A 15008-nucleotide genomic window follows, 5' to 3' on the forward strand; every position below is an offset into this window, starting at 1 on the left:
CAAACCACCTTACTTGTACCCTTAGAATCTATTTACTTTTGCCTACCTCTCACTCTTATTCTCCTTCATCAACACTGTCGCAATTGTATATTCATCGACATCTCTAATTCCTCATTCATCATGTCGGCCACGCGAAACGGCCATGCCAACGGCGGCTCAAATGGCGACATAGTTCCTACACCGATTAGCAAGCGGTTCTCCGACATTCCTAGCGCCATCGATATTCCTGTTCAGGGCGACCAAGAAGATGAAGCTGTCGAGATCGACCTGGAGGATCTAGTCGATGATCCCACCGAACTTTGCACATTATTTGAGAACGAGCGCGCGGCGCGAACGTATTGGATGACCGTTTCCCTCGCATATGCGAAGCAGAAGAAGATCGATCATGCTATCGAAATGCTTAACCGAGGCGGTAACGCTATGCAAGATAATAACCCTAAAGAGAAGCTTAGCATCATCACCTGCTTATGCTGGATGTATCTTTGGAAAAGTCGCGAAGCACCACGTGTTGCACCTGAGGGCGCGCTCCTATCCGAAGCTAAGACCAAAGACTACTACCTTCAATTAGCCACTTCCTCCCTTAACGATGCTTCGCGTATAAACCCGGCATTCCCGCCGCTCTTCCTAGCCCGTGGCGTGCTTCAGCTGTTGAAAGCCTCACTACAGGCACCCTCCAAGGCCCCCGGAGCTGGTCATATTGAGCAAGACAAGGCTGATCTGCTGAAGAGCGCCCTAAAGGCCTTCGACCAGGCGAGTAAGGTGTCTCAGGGGAAGAACATGTTGGCCCTGCTTGGGAGAGCGAGGGCATTATTTGGCCTCGGGAACTACAAGGAGTCGCTAGAGGCATACCAGAACGTTCTGAGGAAAATGCCTGACTTAGTGGACCCGGATCCTCGAATCGGAATAGGATGTTGCTTCTGGCAACTTAGGCACAAGGAAGATGCCAAACAGGCCTGGGAGAGATGTCTAGAGATAAATCCAGAATCGAAAACGGCCAACATTCTCTTGGGTCTATACTATCTCGACGCTAGCAGTCGAGTTCCTACGAACAGTCCCGAGTTTATTCGACTTTATAAGAAGGCTATGACGGAGTATACGCAAAAGTCGTTCAAGATCGACAAAAACCAGCCCCTAACATGCGCCACGTTCGCTAGCTATTTCTTGTCTAGCAAAAACCTTGCTCACGTCGATTCGCTGGCCAACAAAGCCATTCAGTACACTGATGTGAACGCAATTGCAAGTGACGGCTGGTATCTCCTTGCCCGAAAAGAGCATTTCAGCGGCAACGTTGAAACCGCGGCAGATTATTACCGCCGTGCAGATGAAGCCAGAGGTGGCCTCGAAAGGGGTTATCTACCGGCAAAATTCGGGGTCGCCCAACTTTCAGTCTTGAACAATGACTTAGGAGAAGCCAAGCTCCGCCTGGAGAAGATCATCCAATCGGCGAACAAGAATGAACGAAACTACGAAGCTATGATCCTCTTGGGCACTCTGTACGCCGAGGAAGTATTTGCTAATCAATATGCTGCGGCTAAAGAAGATAAGTCTGCGGAGATGCGAAAAGCGATAGAATATTTAGAGCATGTTCGCACGGCGTGGAAAGATCCCAAGAAGAATTTATCCCCAGATTCAGCAATTCTACTAAACCTTGCGCGCCTCTACGAGAGCGACCATCCAGACAAGGCTCTCGAATGCCTCTTACAGGTTGAACAGCTCGAATTAGATCAAATTCCTGCTTCGGAGCATCCAGCCGGTATTGAAGATGAGTCCGCTCTACGCAATGCATTACGCAAGAACCTCCCCCCGCAACTACTTAACAACATCGGTTGTTTCTATTCTCAGGCCGAGAAGCATGATCTGGCCAGCCAGATGTTCGAGGCTGCTTTGAGCTCCTGTATGCGAATTGGGGAGAAGGGTGAAGACATTGATACAGATGCCTTGGTTACTACCATAAGTTTCAACTTAGGTAGAAGTTACGAGTCACAGGGCCTCACAGATCAAGCCGTTGAAGTCTACGAGAAGCTAGTAGCTCGTCATAATGACTACATAGATGCTAAGGCTCGACTGGCTTATATTAAACTGCGCAAGAACCCTAATAAGGAAGGTCCTGATGCCGTCGCGCAACTACAACAAGACAATTCCTCCGATCTAGAAGTTCGTGCTTTGTACGGCTGGTACCTCGGTCGCGTGAGTTCTCGGAAGAAGTCGGGTAACGTCAATGAGGACCCCGAGCTACGACATTACAAGCATACCCTTCAGTACCACGACAAACATGATCGTTACGCTTTAGTCGGTATGGGTAATCTGTACATGATGGCTGCTCGTGAGATGCGTCGAGAAACTGAACAAGAGAAGCAAAAGCGATCTGCTACCTACACCCGTGCTGTCGAGTTCTTCGACAAGGCACTGCAGTTAGATCCAAAGAATGCTCATGCTGCTCAAGGTATTGCTATCGCACTCGTTGAGGACAAGAAAGACTATAAAAACGCGCTCCCGATTTTCCTGAAGGTTCGCGAGACCGTCAAAGATCCAAATGTTTATATCAACATCGGACATATATACGCAGAGTTGCGACAGTACTCGAAAGCGATCGAGAGCTACGAGACGGCGCTCTCAAAGGAGGGCAAGACGAACGATCCAGGTATCTTAGCGTGCCTCGGTCGGGCGTGGTTGAATAGGGGTAGACATGAGCGAAGTCTTGATGCGTACAAGTCCGCTCTGCAATACGCGAAGAAGGTAAGATCGATTAAACAAGGCTCATGATATTTAAAGCTGACAGGTTCCAGGCTCTCGAAGTCTCACCGGATCAAGTCCACTTCAAGTTCAACGTAGCATTTGTCCAAATTCAGCAAGTCCAGCACATTATGAATGTGCCTGAGACGCAACGTACGCTCGCTGAACTGGAGGAAGCTTCCGAAGGTCTTGAAGCAGCTATTGTCGCCCTTGACGAGATTGCTACTCATCCACAACCTCCGTATCCTAAGGCTGATCTCGAGCAGCGAGCAAACATGGCTCGCAACACACAGCGCAAACAGCTTGGTCGTCAAATCGAGGGCCAGAAGGAATACGAAGAGAAGAACAAGGAGAAACTCGCCGCGGCTCTAGAACAGCGACAGGCTGAGCTGAGGCGGCGAGAAGAGGAACGACAGAAGGCGCTCGCGCTAGAGGAAGAACGACGAGAGAAAATCCGCAAGGAACGTGAGGAAATCATAGCCCGCGATAGAGCGTTAGCCGAGCAGCGAGCGGAGGAAGAAATGGCCGCCCAGCAAGCCGAAATGACTACAGATAGCGAAACAGGTCAGAAAGTCAAGAGAAAGCGGAAGACTAGGCCCAAGTCGAGCGGCGAGGTTAAGTCAAAGGGTCGCTCGCGGAAGAAGAAGGTTGATAGCGACGGGGAGGATAACGAGTCAGAGGAAGAACGCCAACCAAAGAAGAAGCGCAAGCTTGCGTCCAAGAAAGAGTCCAACAAGTACAAGTCGGCAGAAATCGTGGTTGATAGTTCGGATGATGAGGAGGAGGCCCTCGAGCGTGCCGAGCGAGCCCTTGAGAGACACACTTCAGCTCCCTCGGACGCCGATGACGCGTCGAGAGTTGGTGGCGACGAGGATCGGATGGAGGTAGATAACACGGCTGGACAAAACGATGATGAAGAGGAAGAAGAGGAAGAGGCAACTAGCCGTGCACCGGCCAAGCGCGCTCGGCGTGGTAGGGTCCTTGACGATAGTGACGAAGACGAGGATGAAGGTGAAGGTGGTGGTGCTGCGGATGCTGTGGCTAACGGAGACTCGGATGCTGAACCAGCGACAGGCGCCGCAGATACCAGCATGGCAGACGTTGCGGATGAGGATGAAGAAGATTAAGGCAGTCTGTTTGTATACTATAAAAGGGGCATATTGTTACTGCAGGGTTTTCCAGTAGACCTTGGCCGTTTAGGCACTTGAGATACTTCCTATGATATAGGATGATAATGAAATATACCTAAATACCTACCAACAGGCCGCTTATAGATTATGACGTCAAAAATGAAGTACTGTTGCAAGAATGCTATTGGTATTGAGATATAAAGATGTGATCGAATATATGCTACTGAGGGTAATAAGCACCTCGTTACTACGATTTTGACATTGCCGAATTAATATCCGGATCGTGTCTCATTCCATGAAGCTCGTTCAACTACATAATATTTCAAGTCCGACACTTATATCTCCTTAAGGAAAATGAGACGCCTAGCTTATACATACCAGACGTCTCGCCGGACAGTTTACTCAACTCATACTAAGAGCCTCAATAGGATAAAATATATATCCACAATGAGTCCTAACCGTAGTTTTCCGGCCCTGTTCGTCCGAGGCGGGACATCCAACGGCCTAGTCATCCAGCGCCAACATCTTCCGGCGCAGGATCAATGGCACACGGTCCTCCCCGCGGCTATGGGCGCGCCGGACCCGTATGGCAGACAGTTAAATGGGATGGGCGGGGGCATATCGTCGACGTCGAAGATATGCGTTTTAGCGCCGTCGACGCGGCCCGATGCCGATGTGGAGTTTACGTTTGTGCAGGTCGGGATTAGGGATGGGGTGTTGGATCTCGCGGGGAATTGTGGGAATATGTCGTCGGCGGTTGGGCCGGCGGCTTGGGATGAGGGGGTGGTTGGGGAGCGGGGGGAGAAGATTAGGGAGGGGGAGGGGGGGTATAGGGAGGCGGTGGTTAGGGTGTTTAATACAAATACCTCAAAGATCGTACATTCGCGATTTAGAGTCGCAGGGGATCCGCCGGTGTACTGCCCCGAGGGCGATTACGAGATGGATGGTGTTCCGGGGACGCAGTCTAGAATCACGTTGAGTTTTTTGGATCCTGCTGGAGCGAAGACGGGAAAGGCGTTGCCGACGGGGAATGCGGTCGATGAGTTGGCGCTGCCGGATGAAAGTACTATTCAGGCTTCGTTGGTGGATGTGTCAAATCCGGGAGTATTTGTCCGGATAGACGATCTAGGAATTAAAGACGCCAGCCCGGATACCTTCACCCCTCAAGCAGTCGAATCGGACCCGGTACTCAAAGCTAGGCTGGAGTCCATCCGACAAGCGGGCGCGGCAAAGATGGGACTGGATCCAAAGACGGAAAGCGTGCCCAAGATCGTGCTACTATTCTCAGACTCGGGCTCGGCGGATGTCGATATCAGATGTCTAGCATTGTCAATGGGTCAGGCGCATAAGGCTGTACCTCTGACTCTAGCTTTATGTTTAGGTGCTGCTGCGAATATGCCTGGGACTCTACCCGCACAGGTCCGTAGGATAAAAGGAGAAAAACGTGAAATTGGACCGGTTGTTATTGGACATCCCAGCGGGACGGTCGAGATAGGGGCAACGACGGAGAACGGCCGGATCGTCTCGGCGGATTTGCTTCGTACTGCGAGGGTTCTTATGAAGGGCCAGGTTTATTATTAAGACTGCAGAGAGTCGCTGCGGTGTGACAGCCCCCACGGGGCACCACGGCTCGTTCCAAGGTGCTACGGAGTTACACGTTCTGGAAACTGTGCAGATCGAGGCGAGGTAAGAAATGCTACCCCCCTATTCCTAACGTCACAAATATACAGGGGCTCTTCATTTAAAAGGTGCATTGTTAATTTCCGGTACAGCCTTGTGCTATGAAGATGTGATAGTTAGAGTCTTTCACCCTAAGCAATTTGCTTGATGTGATCGCCATCCTACTGCCAATAAAACCACCGCCCCAACCTACTATTTATGCATGCATGTGAGGGCCGGGTCGATTTATTGCATCAAGTCTGCTCCAGGCCCGGTAACTATCATGTATACTACCTTACCCATGTATTATTGCACAGCTACCTAATGCAAATATTTGGAAAGCTCGTATAAAGATCATAACGTCAACACTGCTCTCAGACTTTAGTACGACTCAGTAGAAACAGCATTCTCGTTCCATCCGGTGGCTGAGCAAATGGTGGATAGGAGAAAAGCTGGAGAAATGGGGTGAGGATGGCATAATTTGGCCAAGCCTGCCACGTATGGAGTTGTGACGATGAGAGGTAAGGCACATTTTCCTACCGACTTATTAGTTTGTGTTGTCCATGAGGTTGACCATTCGTAAATAGTTTGGAAGCTATAATAACTAGTAGTATTATGTAGAGGTAGCTGTAAATCGTGACATAGCGCACACTATATGCATCTTACATTACTTAGTATACATAAGTATATAAAATTCGCACCCTCTCTGTTGCTACGTTGGTCAGCTGGACGGTAATTACTGGGTTATCGTAACCCTAATTCCAAATCAATACAGCATAATGGATTCTAAAAATCTAGCGAGAACGCCAATACCTAGCGGGGCGTCCCAAGGAAATACAATCACCGAAGACGAGCCTAGGAGCCAGTCAGTTACTATAATACAACTGCCCCAGCTCGATCTAGATTGGTATGATCAAGATACGCTTGATGAGGATATGGAATGGTTCTTTCGCTGTCATTGTCACAGTAGAGCTCTCTATTATCAGAGAAACATAAACATACCTGCAAAGGATTACAGATGTGTTTTATGTCAAGTTAATCATGCTTTATCTCTTGCAGGAGCTGCATTAGATCGCTCACTTGAGGGGTTTTCACGAACCCAATCACGGATACAGCCGAACTACGTTACGCCTATGAGTGCCAACAGAATACCGCTTATGCGATATATTGGTCGCAATAATTTCCTCTTTTCTACATGGACTTATATGGACCAGCTTTTCGAAGCCTCATCCAAGTGGGCCCAGAAGCAAATTTCAGGTTGTTTGAATTTCCATTTGGAATGCCGTCAAGCCAACAAAGGCGTCTCATTTACTCCCCCACGTCTAATTAACGTGAGTATTGGGGAACTAGGGGAAGATGTGGTACTTGAAGATGGCACTTCTATATCTCCAGGATCAGCATATGTTACACTCAGTTACTGCTGGGGTGGCTACGACCCGGACTGTATGACCACGGCTGACAGCTTGGAGGAGAACATGCGAAGAATCCCATGGTTAAAATTGCCTGCCACTTTTAGGGATGCAGTCAGATTTACACGCAGTCTCGGCGTCAAGTATTTATGGATCGACAGTCTTTGTATAGTCCAACACGATAGGAGGGACTGGCACCGGCAAGCAGGACTGATGTGGGATATATACAAACATTCTCATGTGACACTGGCTGCATTATATGGAAGCTCAAGCAAATCTGGACTTCGCTCAACTTCGAAGGAGAACGAATTAACTAAAGTGGTAGAGTTCTCACTTGATGATGAGCGTTGGCCTGTTTACACGCGGCTTCCCCATTATCTAGAATTAATTCTTGATCCAGACTCGTCTAAGGAAGTAGAAAAACGGTCGCCTCTGCTATCTCGAGCCTGGGCATATCAAGAGCGCATGATTAGCCCAAGAGTGCTTTACTTTACGGAAAGTGAGATTATCTTCCAATGCTATAGCCATACCAATTGTGAGTGTGGCGCAATAAGAGATCTGAGTTTAACAGTTCAGAAACCTAGTTCTATATTCTGGGATGATCACGGGTTCAAAAACGATAGTCGGGGAACCACAGTGACAACCGAAGAGAACCAAGATGTATGGCAATGGGTTGCAGAGACGTGGAGAGAATACATCGTGAAGGGGTATAGCGGTCTATTAGTGACTAGACCGGAGGACAGACTGGCGGCTCTTGGTGCTATGGCAAAGCAATTCCAAAAACTCCGTCCTAGCGAAACCTACCTGGTAGGTCTGTGGTCGGGGTCGTTGATCGAAGACTTGCTCTGGAAGTGCTCCGATTCGTCTTTAAAAGAAAACAGGCGCGGCTGGAAAGATGATATAAGGAGACCGTATCATTTACCAACTTGGTCGTGGGCATCTCTACAGAGTGATGTTGACTTTCCCCAGCTTAGAAAGTGGTCTCAAAGGGTAGTCGTCGCGGCAGTATCCGAAGCCTCATGCACCTACGACGGGCATAGTTCCCTAGGCTTCCTAACAAAAAGCCTTTTGAAATTGCGAGGCAAACTAATGCCTGGCGTGGTAGAGTGGTATACCGATACGAAATGCAGAATTTCTATTCCACGCGTCGGTAATTGGGCGAGCCTAATGAATTCAAAAGGTCATACTTATATAAAGGGGAACTACCTTGAGAAGGTTCATATGGATCACGATGATGATGGGTACCAATGTGTTCCCCGGCAACAGAAGGTGTGCTTACTTTGGATGTTTGCCGATTCCAACGCAACTGCCGGGGAGAGCATGACACGATACTATCTGATCCTCCGCCGTGAAGAAGAGGATAAGAACATTTTTTCTAGGGCGGGTATCATGGAATATACAGCCAAGATGCATGAGTATCCATGGAGTATTTTCAACACAGCCAAGAAGTATGGGGATGCGTGGAGAATTCTCGATGAGCATAGCGTTATGACGGAATGTGAGATTCGCTGAAAGCGAGTTATAGCTTTCGGTTTCTAAATGTCTTAGGTACTTGTATATAAGGGACATATAATATGAATGTTAGTTTCTTTATGATCCATTTGGGTTTTATTTCTACCATATATATCACGCTAGGGGATGTCGGTCATATAGAGCCAAAAATTACATGTACAATAGTGTGTTGACTAAAATTAAAACGAGGAGCCATCTGTTATATACTAAAGGATGAAAGGATCTCCTTAAATATATTAGATGCATATATCAGGCAATTATGTATTACACGAGACCAGATCTACAAGATGGTACGGTGGCCAAGTTTTTCCCCAATGCCCCGGACTCAGATTCAACAGTTCAAACACCTGTTATGAGACATTCAACTGCAGGTGAAAGCGTTACACTTTTAATAAGACTGAATAGGAATTAATAAGAATAAGAATGAACAAGATCTGATCAGAAAGTATGGACTAGTATGAACATAACGGGTGCTGTATTATAATAGGGAAAACAACGAAAAAAAGGGTGCATATTAATGAAGATGACATTTTAGTTTTTGATCAGGAGAAATTCACCTCTATAAGATCTTTACAGGCAAAGGCTATATACTATGTGACAAGTTACTCTACAGGTCACTAGGATGTTCAACACTATTTAGTGGAGATGTTACTTGAAACAGTTAATAAGTATTATACTATTTCATTTGTATGGTAAAGTACAAAGCTCTTAGAAGATTCTGGCTTAATCTTTACTTAAACCGGTAATTTTAGATGATAAAAGTCTTTTCGAAATACGAGATGCGTATCTTGCCATAATATTTCGAGTGTCCTGATACCTCGCTTTTTTCAGTAACATCTCCACTAAATAGCATTGAAGATCCTGGTGACCTGTATAGGAGACTTGGTTATATTGCACCTGTTCAACATACTTAGTACCTACCTAAGGAGGTAGTCACGGGTACTGTTTAGTATAAATATAACTTGTAATCTCTCGCAACGATGTCCTTAAGAGCCAGCGTGCTACATAACTTACTTTACTTATTTCAAAAAAAATATGATCAGGTAATTAGACAACCTTATGCCTAGGTATTCTTCCATAATAACCTCACTTTACAATATGATTATATGTATCACTATACTAAAGCAACTGTGTATTACGTTGGCGCCCAAGGGCATAGTCTCTGAATGGTATAATCTTCGTAAAGAATATCTCTAAGATAACTTTAAGATAACTTTAAGATAACTTTAAGATAACTTTAAGATAACTTTAAGATAACTTTAAGATAACTTAGCGTTCGGTCTTATAAAAGCCTTACCTCACCAATCAGTAACCACATTCACTTACCACTCACAAGTCTAAAGAAGGCATATTATTTATGAATTATTCGTATTACCCTAAGACTTTTGGTTTGCAATAATGCTAGCTAATCAGCTAACCCTCAAATTCCTTTGCCGGACGCCTTGCAACGCCATATGCCGGATTCCATTGTTTTCCGCAAATAACATGCTCACTTACCCCCTTACATAAGTACCTGGTATGTATGTATCCCATGACCCTTAGAAATGGTTACATTCCCTTCGTTCCTAAGTAGCTCATCATTCATCACTCGTCATCAATCTTGGGATTATACAGTAGCCGTACCCCCCTCTAATCGTATATGTCCTCATCCATACCGTCGGGTGCGACGTCCTCCACCGCATCCTCCTCATCGATGAGCATATCTTCGTCATCACCATCGCCTAGTTCGCTATCTGTGTGGTTGGGTAGGACTTGGACCTTGTTACCAACCATGACGACCCTTGCGACCTCTCCATCCCTGATGCTACCGCGCAGGATGAGGACGGCCAGGCGGTTAAGAACTTCCTTCTCAATTAGCCTGGCTAGTGGCCTAGCACCGTAGGCCGGCGAGTAGCCTGCGTTGCCCAAGTAGTCCTTGACCTCATCTGAGACTTCGATGCGCACGTTGCGGTCATTGTCGTTAAGCCTCTTCTGGATCTCTTCAAGCCGTAGGTCGACTATCTTACGGATCTCGCGTTTTGTGAGCCTGTTGAAGATGACGATTGAGTTGATACGGTTGAGGAACTCTGGTAGGAAGTAGTTGCGCAGGGCGTTCAATACCAGCTCCCGCGTCGTGGCGTCAATCTTGCCATCACGGCCACCTGGGCGAGATAAATACTCTGCACCCAAGTTGGAAGTCATGACGACAATACAGTTCTTGGCATCGACAACACGACCTTGTCCATCGGTGATACGGCCGTCATCCATGAGTTGGAGAAGGACAGTCAGAATTTCTTTAGCAGCCTTCTCAACTTCATCGAACAGCAAGATAGAAAAGGGCTTTCTGCGGAGGGCCTCGGTAAGTTGACCACCGGCGTCGTGTCCAACATATCCCGGCGGCGCGCCAATCATTCGGCTTAGTGAGTGACGTTCTTGATATTCGGACATGTCGAACCGGATCATCGCCTTCGGGTCATCGAACAAGAACTCAGCAAGAGCCTTTGTCAATAGAGTCTTACCGGTTCCTGATGGACCACAGAAGAGGAAGCTCGGCGGCTGGTTGGGATTGCTAAGCCCAGATCGTTGCAGCCGAATGGCGTTGGAGACTGCTTGCACTGCTTCCTTCTGTCCAACGACAATCTTTCCGAGAGCCTTCTCCATGTGGATAAGCTTCTCCTTTTCGGAGGTCTTTAGTCTTGTGACAGGAATACCGGTCCAGCGCGAGACAATTTCGTTGATTTGGTCTGGTCCGACTACATCTGTAATCATGGAACCGCCGGTATCGTTCTGACTTAGAGCTGCATCGGCGGCGGCCTTCTGGCGCTCGAGTTCCTTGATCGCGTTCTCCTGTTCGGGGATGGCGTAGTACTGGAGATCTGCAGCGGTAGCATGATCACCCATTCTGGCCGCATCCTCCATCTTGACCTTCAGGCGATCAAGTTTCATCTTAGCCTCCTGGATGTCCTTGCCACGCTTTCGTTCACGTTCATACTTTTCTCGGAGAGGCCGCAACTCCTCCTCGACGTTTTCGGCGTCTTGCTTGGCAATCTGGAGTCGAGCCTTCGAGGCTTCATCCTTCTCTCGGGACAGCGCGTGGATTTCAATCCTGAGTTGTCGTAACTTGCGCTCCAAAGAGTCGATGATTTCGGGCTGAGATTCTCGGGCGACTCTGACGGCCGCTGCAGCCTCGTCAATCAAGTCAACAGCAGAGTCAGGAAGACGCCGAGAAGTTAAGTATCGTCCAGCAAGGTTTGCAGCAGCGACTATGGCGGCATCAGAGATAGTGACACCGTGGTGAACCTCGTATTTCTCCTTAAGACCTCGGAGAATGGAGATGGTCTCAGGGATGGTTGGCTCCCTGACGATGACCTGCTGGAATCGTCGTTCGAAAGCGGCATCTTTTTCAATGTACTTCCGGTATTCGGCAAGGGTGGTTGCACCAATGCAGTGTAATTGTCCACGGGCAAGCATGGGCTTAAGCAAGTTGGCAGCGTCCATGCCACCCTCACCCGAAGCACCGGCACCCATAAGTAAGTGGATTTCATCAACGAAGAGAATGATCATTTCCTTAGACTCTTGGATCTCCTTGAGAACACCCTTCATTCTCTCTTCGAATTCACCACGATACTTACTGCCGGCGACCAAAGCGCCAACATCAAGGGAGAGCAGCCTGCAAGCGGCAAGGTTGTCAGGTACATCGGCGTTGACAATCCGCTGAGCCAGGCCTTCGACGACGGTAGTTTTACCGACACCGGGCTCACCAATTAGTACCGGGTTGTTCTTTGTTCGTCGTGAGAGAATCCGAATAACTCGTCTGATCTCCTCTTCTCGGCCGATGACAGGGTCGATCTTACCTTCCCTTGCCATACTGGTCATGTCGATTGTGAACTTGGAAAGATACTCGTGCTCCTCCTCGGTATCGGCTGTCTTGGAGTCCACCCTTTTCGTCCCGCGAATAGCTTGGACGGCCTCCTGGACCAGCTTGGGTTTGGGGATATTAGATTCCTTGAGAGCATTGGCGATTGTTGGATCTTCGGCAAGCGCAGTTATGAGGTGATCAACTGCGATGTATGTATCCTTCTGCGTCTTTTGTAACTCCTGAGCCTTCCTGAGAACATTGCTAAATGATGGTGACATAGACACGTTCTCTGGCGGGGGGTCTTGGCTTGGCAGACGGACCAACGTCTTCTTGAGTGCTCTGTCGAATAGTTGAGGGTCGCCACGTGCTCTCTCAATTACTTGTCGGAATAGGCTGTTGGTGGTACCTGGTTGTGCATTTTGCTGGTCCTTGGATTGGTCTGGCGGGGGATCTAGCAGAGAGACTGCCAGGTGGATTGGTAATAATTGGGAGTGAGCGTATTGCTCTGCCAACGCCATGGCATCCTCTAGGGCCTTTTTGCCCCGATCTGTGAATTCCATTCTGGAAGTCATTGTGAGGGTTGTGTGTTTTGGTGTTTTGGTGTTTTAATCTGATGTGTGTCTCAATATCAAATGAGAAAACATGTGCTGGTAGAATGTAAAAGTAGTAGGTAGATGATGTGCGCGTGTTGTAAGTGGAAGCCTTACTGTGTTGGCTTTACACTACAAGAATTGGGTATCACTTTTTTAAGATTGTTGTTCTTGATTTTTGTTGTTCTTGATTTTCTTGATTGTCTTTATTCCTGGTGAGTTCAAGTGAGAAAGGAATAGCAAGACAAAGAAGTTGAACTTGTATTTATCTGTTTGCTTGAAAACGCTAGAAGCGGGGAGGAAACAGACAGAAACAGGCGATGATGATGAGATAGTTAGGTAGAAAGTTGAGAAAGTTGGGGCACTCAGTCAGCTCATTCGTCTATCTACCTAGGTAGTTCCTTCCGGTGCACTCTTCAAGCTCCTTTAGGTTTCTAGCAAGAATGAGAAGCTTCGTGTTGGTTACTACCATAGAACGTCTGGGAAGCTTCTAGTGGGTGGGGCAGCTAATGGCTAGCCTAACCTAAATGACCTATGTAAATGTTGCCAAGCCTGCCTGACGACAACGTTCAGCTCTAGCCAATCGCGGGGTAATATCGGGTAATCGATCTTGCTGCTTCCGACTTTGCTCGTATGATAAGATAAGCTATATTGTCAAAGGTACCTAACCTAACATATGTAAGGTAAGAGGTACGGATGGTATTGTCTCGCCTTGATTAAGACTCATAGAAGTTGTGTTACATTGCGATTGGCTTCTTACATTCCTAGGTAGGTACCTACGTAATCATTACATAGTATGTATGTGGGAAAGAATCATTCGTTGTCCATGTGTCCAACAAGGTCATTGTTATTCAAGGCACCAAAGGTACTTCTAGCCCTTGTTCGTATCTATGTACCGCTAGACGCTAAGATAAGGCCCTACCAGTCAGCCCAGTCTGCCAGTCTGGTACCAATCCCACTAATTCGATCCTTATCGCGACGGAAATTTTGAACAAGGAACCCGACAGCCAATATCCGTGGTATTGGATATCAGCCTCAGTTGACCGGAGCTCTCGATAGTAGAACCGCCCACCATGGCTCTGCGGGTCAATTCAATAACAGTCCAATTCAGTAGGCTGCCCCTCGGCATATCATGGACTGGCCTACGGTTCAAATCCACAGCTCCGAATAGAGAGAAGAGGGAGAAGGAGTTAGCGGCGTCTACATTCCCAGAGCACCATGGCGAGAAGATATGGATATACGCCCACATATTAGAGGGCATGACGGTGTTATCACATAGGCCCGTGCTCAAGGTATGAAATTACATAGCATCTTTATCTATCTGGCATTGTCCTGGAATGCGCCGAGGTACTGACGCTGAAAATTGCAAAGGCGAACAAGGCGCTAAAACAACTCTCCTTCAACGGCAAGAAGCTCAAGCCTAGCAAGTTCCGACGCGACTACTGGCGGCCCTTCGCCATGATACAGTTCCCCGAGGGCTTCGGCGACGTGGGGCGGAGCATATACCAGCGCATGCGAGAGTGCAAGAAACTGCACGAGCTATCGTGGACCGACGACATGCTCTACGACAAGCTCGGGAAGCCCCTGACGAAGCTCGAGCGGGGCCAGAGGATCAACGACCAGAAGACCAACACGATTGCCGACATGGCTGCGGTGCTCGGGGGACTGGGGAAGGGCAGTCTGATCTGGATGACCGTGTCACAGGACCCGAAAATACTTGCCAACCTGGAAGCGGGGGATGAGAAGAATCTCAAGAAGGACGAGGACGGCGTTGTTAAGGCCCTGGTCAAAGCTCAGGTCTGGTGGGCCGATGATAAAGACCGGAACTTCGCGAAAAGCTGGCCTCCTAATGTCACGCACTACCGCTTCGACCAAGCCACTATAGAGGAGATGGGAATGGACACTAAAGAGCTCGTGGAGCAACACTCGGAATTGGCAGAAGCAACGGAAGAAGGCGAGGATCAGGAAGGGGCGGATAAGAAGGAGACAGACCAGGAGGCGGCAGACCAGAAGTCAGTCGACCAAGAAGAGATAGGCCAGAAGAGGACAGATCAAAAGGAGGCAGATCAAAAGAACTCTCTATAAGAGCTGTATAAAGTCAGGTTATCACGTCTTACTGTTGCCGCAGTTTTGACAG

The 15008-nt window shown here is 48.0% G+C and overlaps 5 protein-coding genes across 5 annotated transcripts; 4 read left to right on the forward strand and 1 right to left on the reverse strand.

Annotated features, from left to right (window-relative positions):
• The first annotated feature begins 13 nt into the window (after nt 1–13).
• On the forward strand, nt 14–4039 carry F4817DRAFT_145619 (TPR-like protein). The gene is made up of 2 exons (XM_049297913.1): nt 14–2736; nt 2787–4039. The coding sequence occupies exons 1-2, from the start codon at nt 121–123 to the stop codon at nt 3858–3860; spliced, it is 3690 nt and encodes a 1229-aa protein (XP_049158092.1). The 5' UTR covers nt 14–120; the 3' UTR covers nt 3861–4039.
• F4817DRAFT_340601 (DUF453-domain-containing protein) lies at nt 4025–6163 on the forward strand. Its single transcript, XM_049303656.1, has 2 exons — nt 4025–5549; nt 5636–6163. Exon 1 carries the CDS (start codon nt 4218–4220, stop codon nt 5442–5444), a length of 1227 nt encoding a protein of 408 aa, XP_049158093.1. The 5' UTR covers nt 4025–4217; the 3' UTR covers nt 5445–5549; nt 5636–6163.
• On the forward strand, nt 6152–8848 carry F4817DRAFT_340604 (HET-domain-containing protein). The gene has a single exon (XM_049303657.1). The coding sequence runs from the start codon at nt 6302–6304 to the stop codon at nt 8441–8443; it is 2142 nt and encodes a 713-aa protein (XP_049158094.1). The 5' UTR covers nt 6152–6301; the 3' UTR covers nt 8444–8848.
• A 946-nt stretch (nt 8849–9794) lies between these two features.
• On the reverse strand, nt 9795–13384 carry F4817DRAFT_340605 (heat shock protein). The gene has a single exon (XM_049303658.1). It carries the CDS (start codon nt 12851–12853, stop codon nt 10073–10075), a length of 2781 nt encoding a protein of 926 aa, XP_049158095.1. The 5' UTR covers nt 12854–13384; the 3' UTR covers nt 9795–10072.
• Nucleotides 13385–13944: 560 nt separating this feature from the next.
• F4817DRAFT_316857 (transcriptional regulation of mitochondrial recombination-domain-containing protein) lies at nt 13945–14956 on the forward strand (the record flags this gene model as incomplete). The annotated part of the gene is made up of 2 exons (XM_049300735.1): nt 13945–14163; nt 14243–14956. 2 exons carry the CDS (start codon nt 13945–13947, stop codon nt 14954–14956), a joined length of 933 nt encoding a protein of 310 aa, XP_049158096.1.
• Nucleotides 14957–15008: the final 52 nt, after the last annotated feature.

The sequence above is a fragment of the Daldinia loculata genome, assembly GCF_022478755.1.
Source record: "Daldinia loculata strain CBS 113971 unplaced genomic scaffold F4817scaffold_31, whole genome shotgun sequence".
Lineage (NCBI taxonomy): Eukaryota > Fungi > Ascomycota > Sordariomycetes > Xylariales > Hypoxylaceae > Daldinia > Daldinia loculata.

Bases quoted from the DNA above. Each gene is read 5' to 3' on its own strand.
- F4817DRAFT_145619 (XM_049297913.1), top strand. From the start codon at position 121: ATGTCGGCCACGCGAAACGGCCATGCCAACGGCGGCTCAAATGGCGAC. The intron at 2,737-2,786 runs GTAAGATCGATT...GACAGGTTCCAG, and splicing joins CTCTGCAATACGCGAAGAAG to GCTCTCGAAGTCTCACCGGA.
- F4817DRAFT_340604 (XM_049303657.1), top strand. From the start codon at position 6,302: ATGGATTCTAAAAATCTAGCGAGAACGCCAATACCTAGCGGGGCGTCC.
- F4817DRAFT_340601 (XM_049303656.1), top strand. From the start codon at position 4,218: ATGAGACGCCTAGCTTATACATACCAGACGTCTCGCCGGACAGTTTAC.
- F4817DRAFT_340605 (XM_049303658.1), bottom strand. From the start codon at position 12,853: ATGACTTCCAGAATGGAATTCACAGATCGGGGCAAAAAGGCCCTAGAG.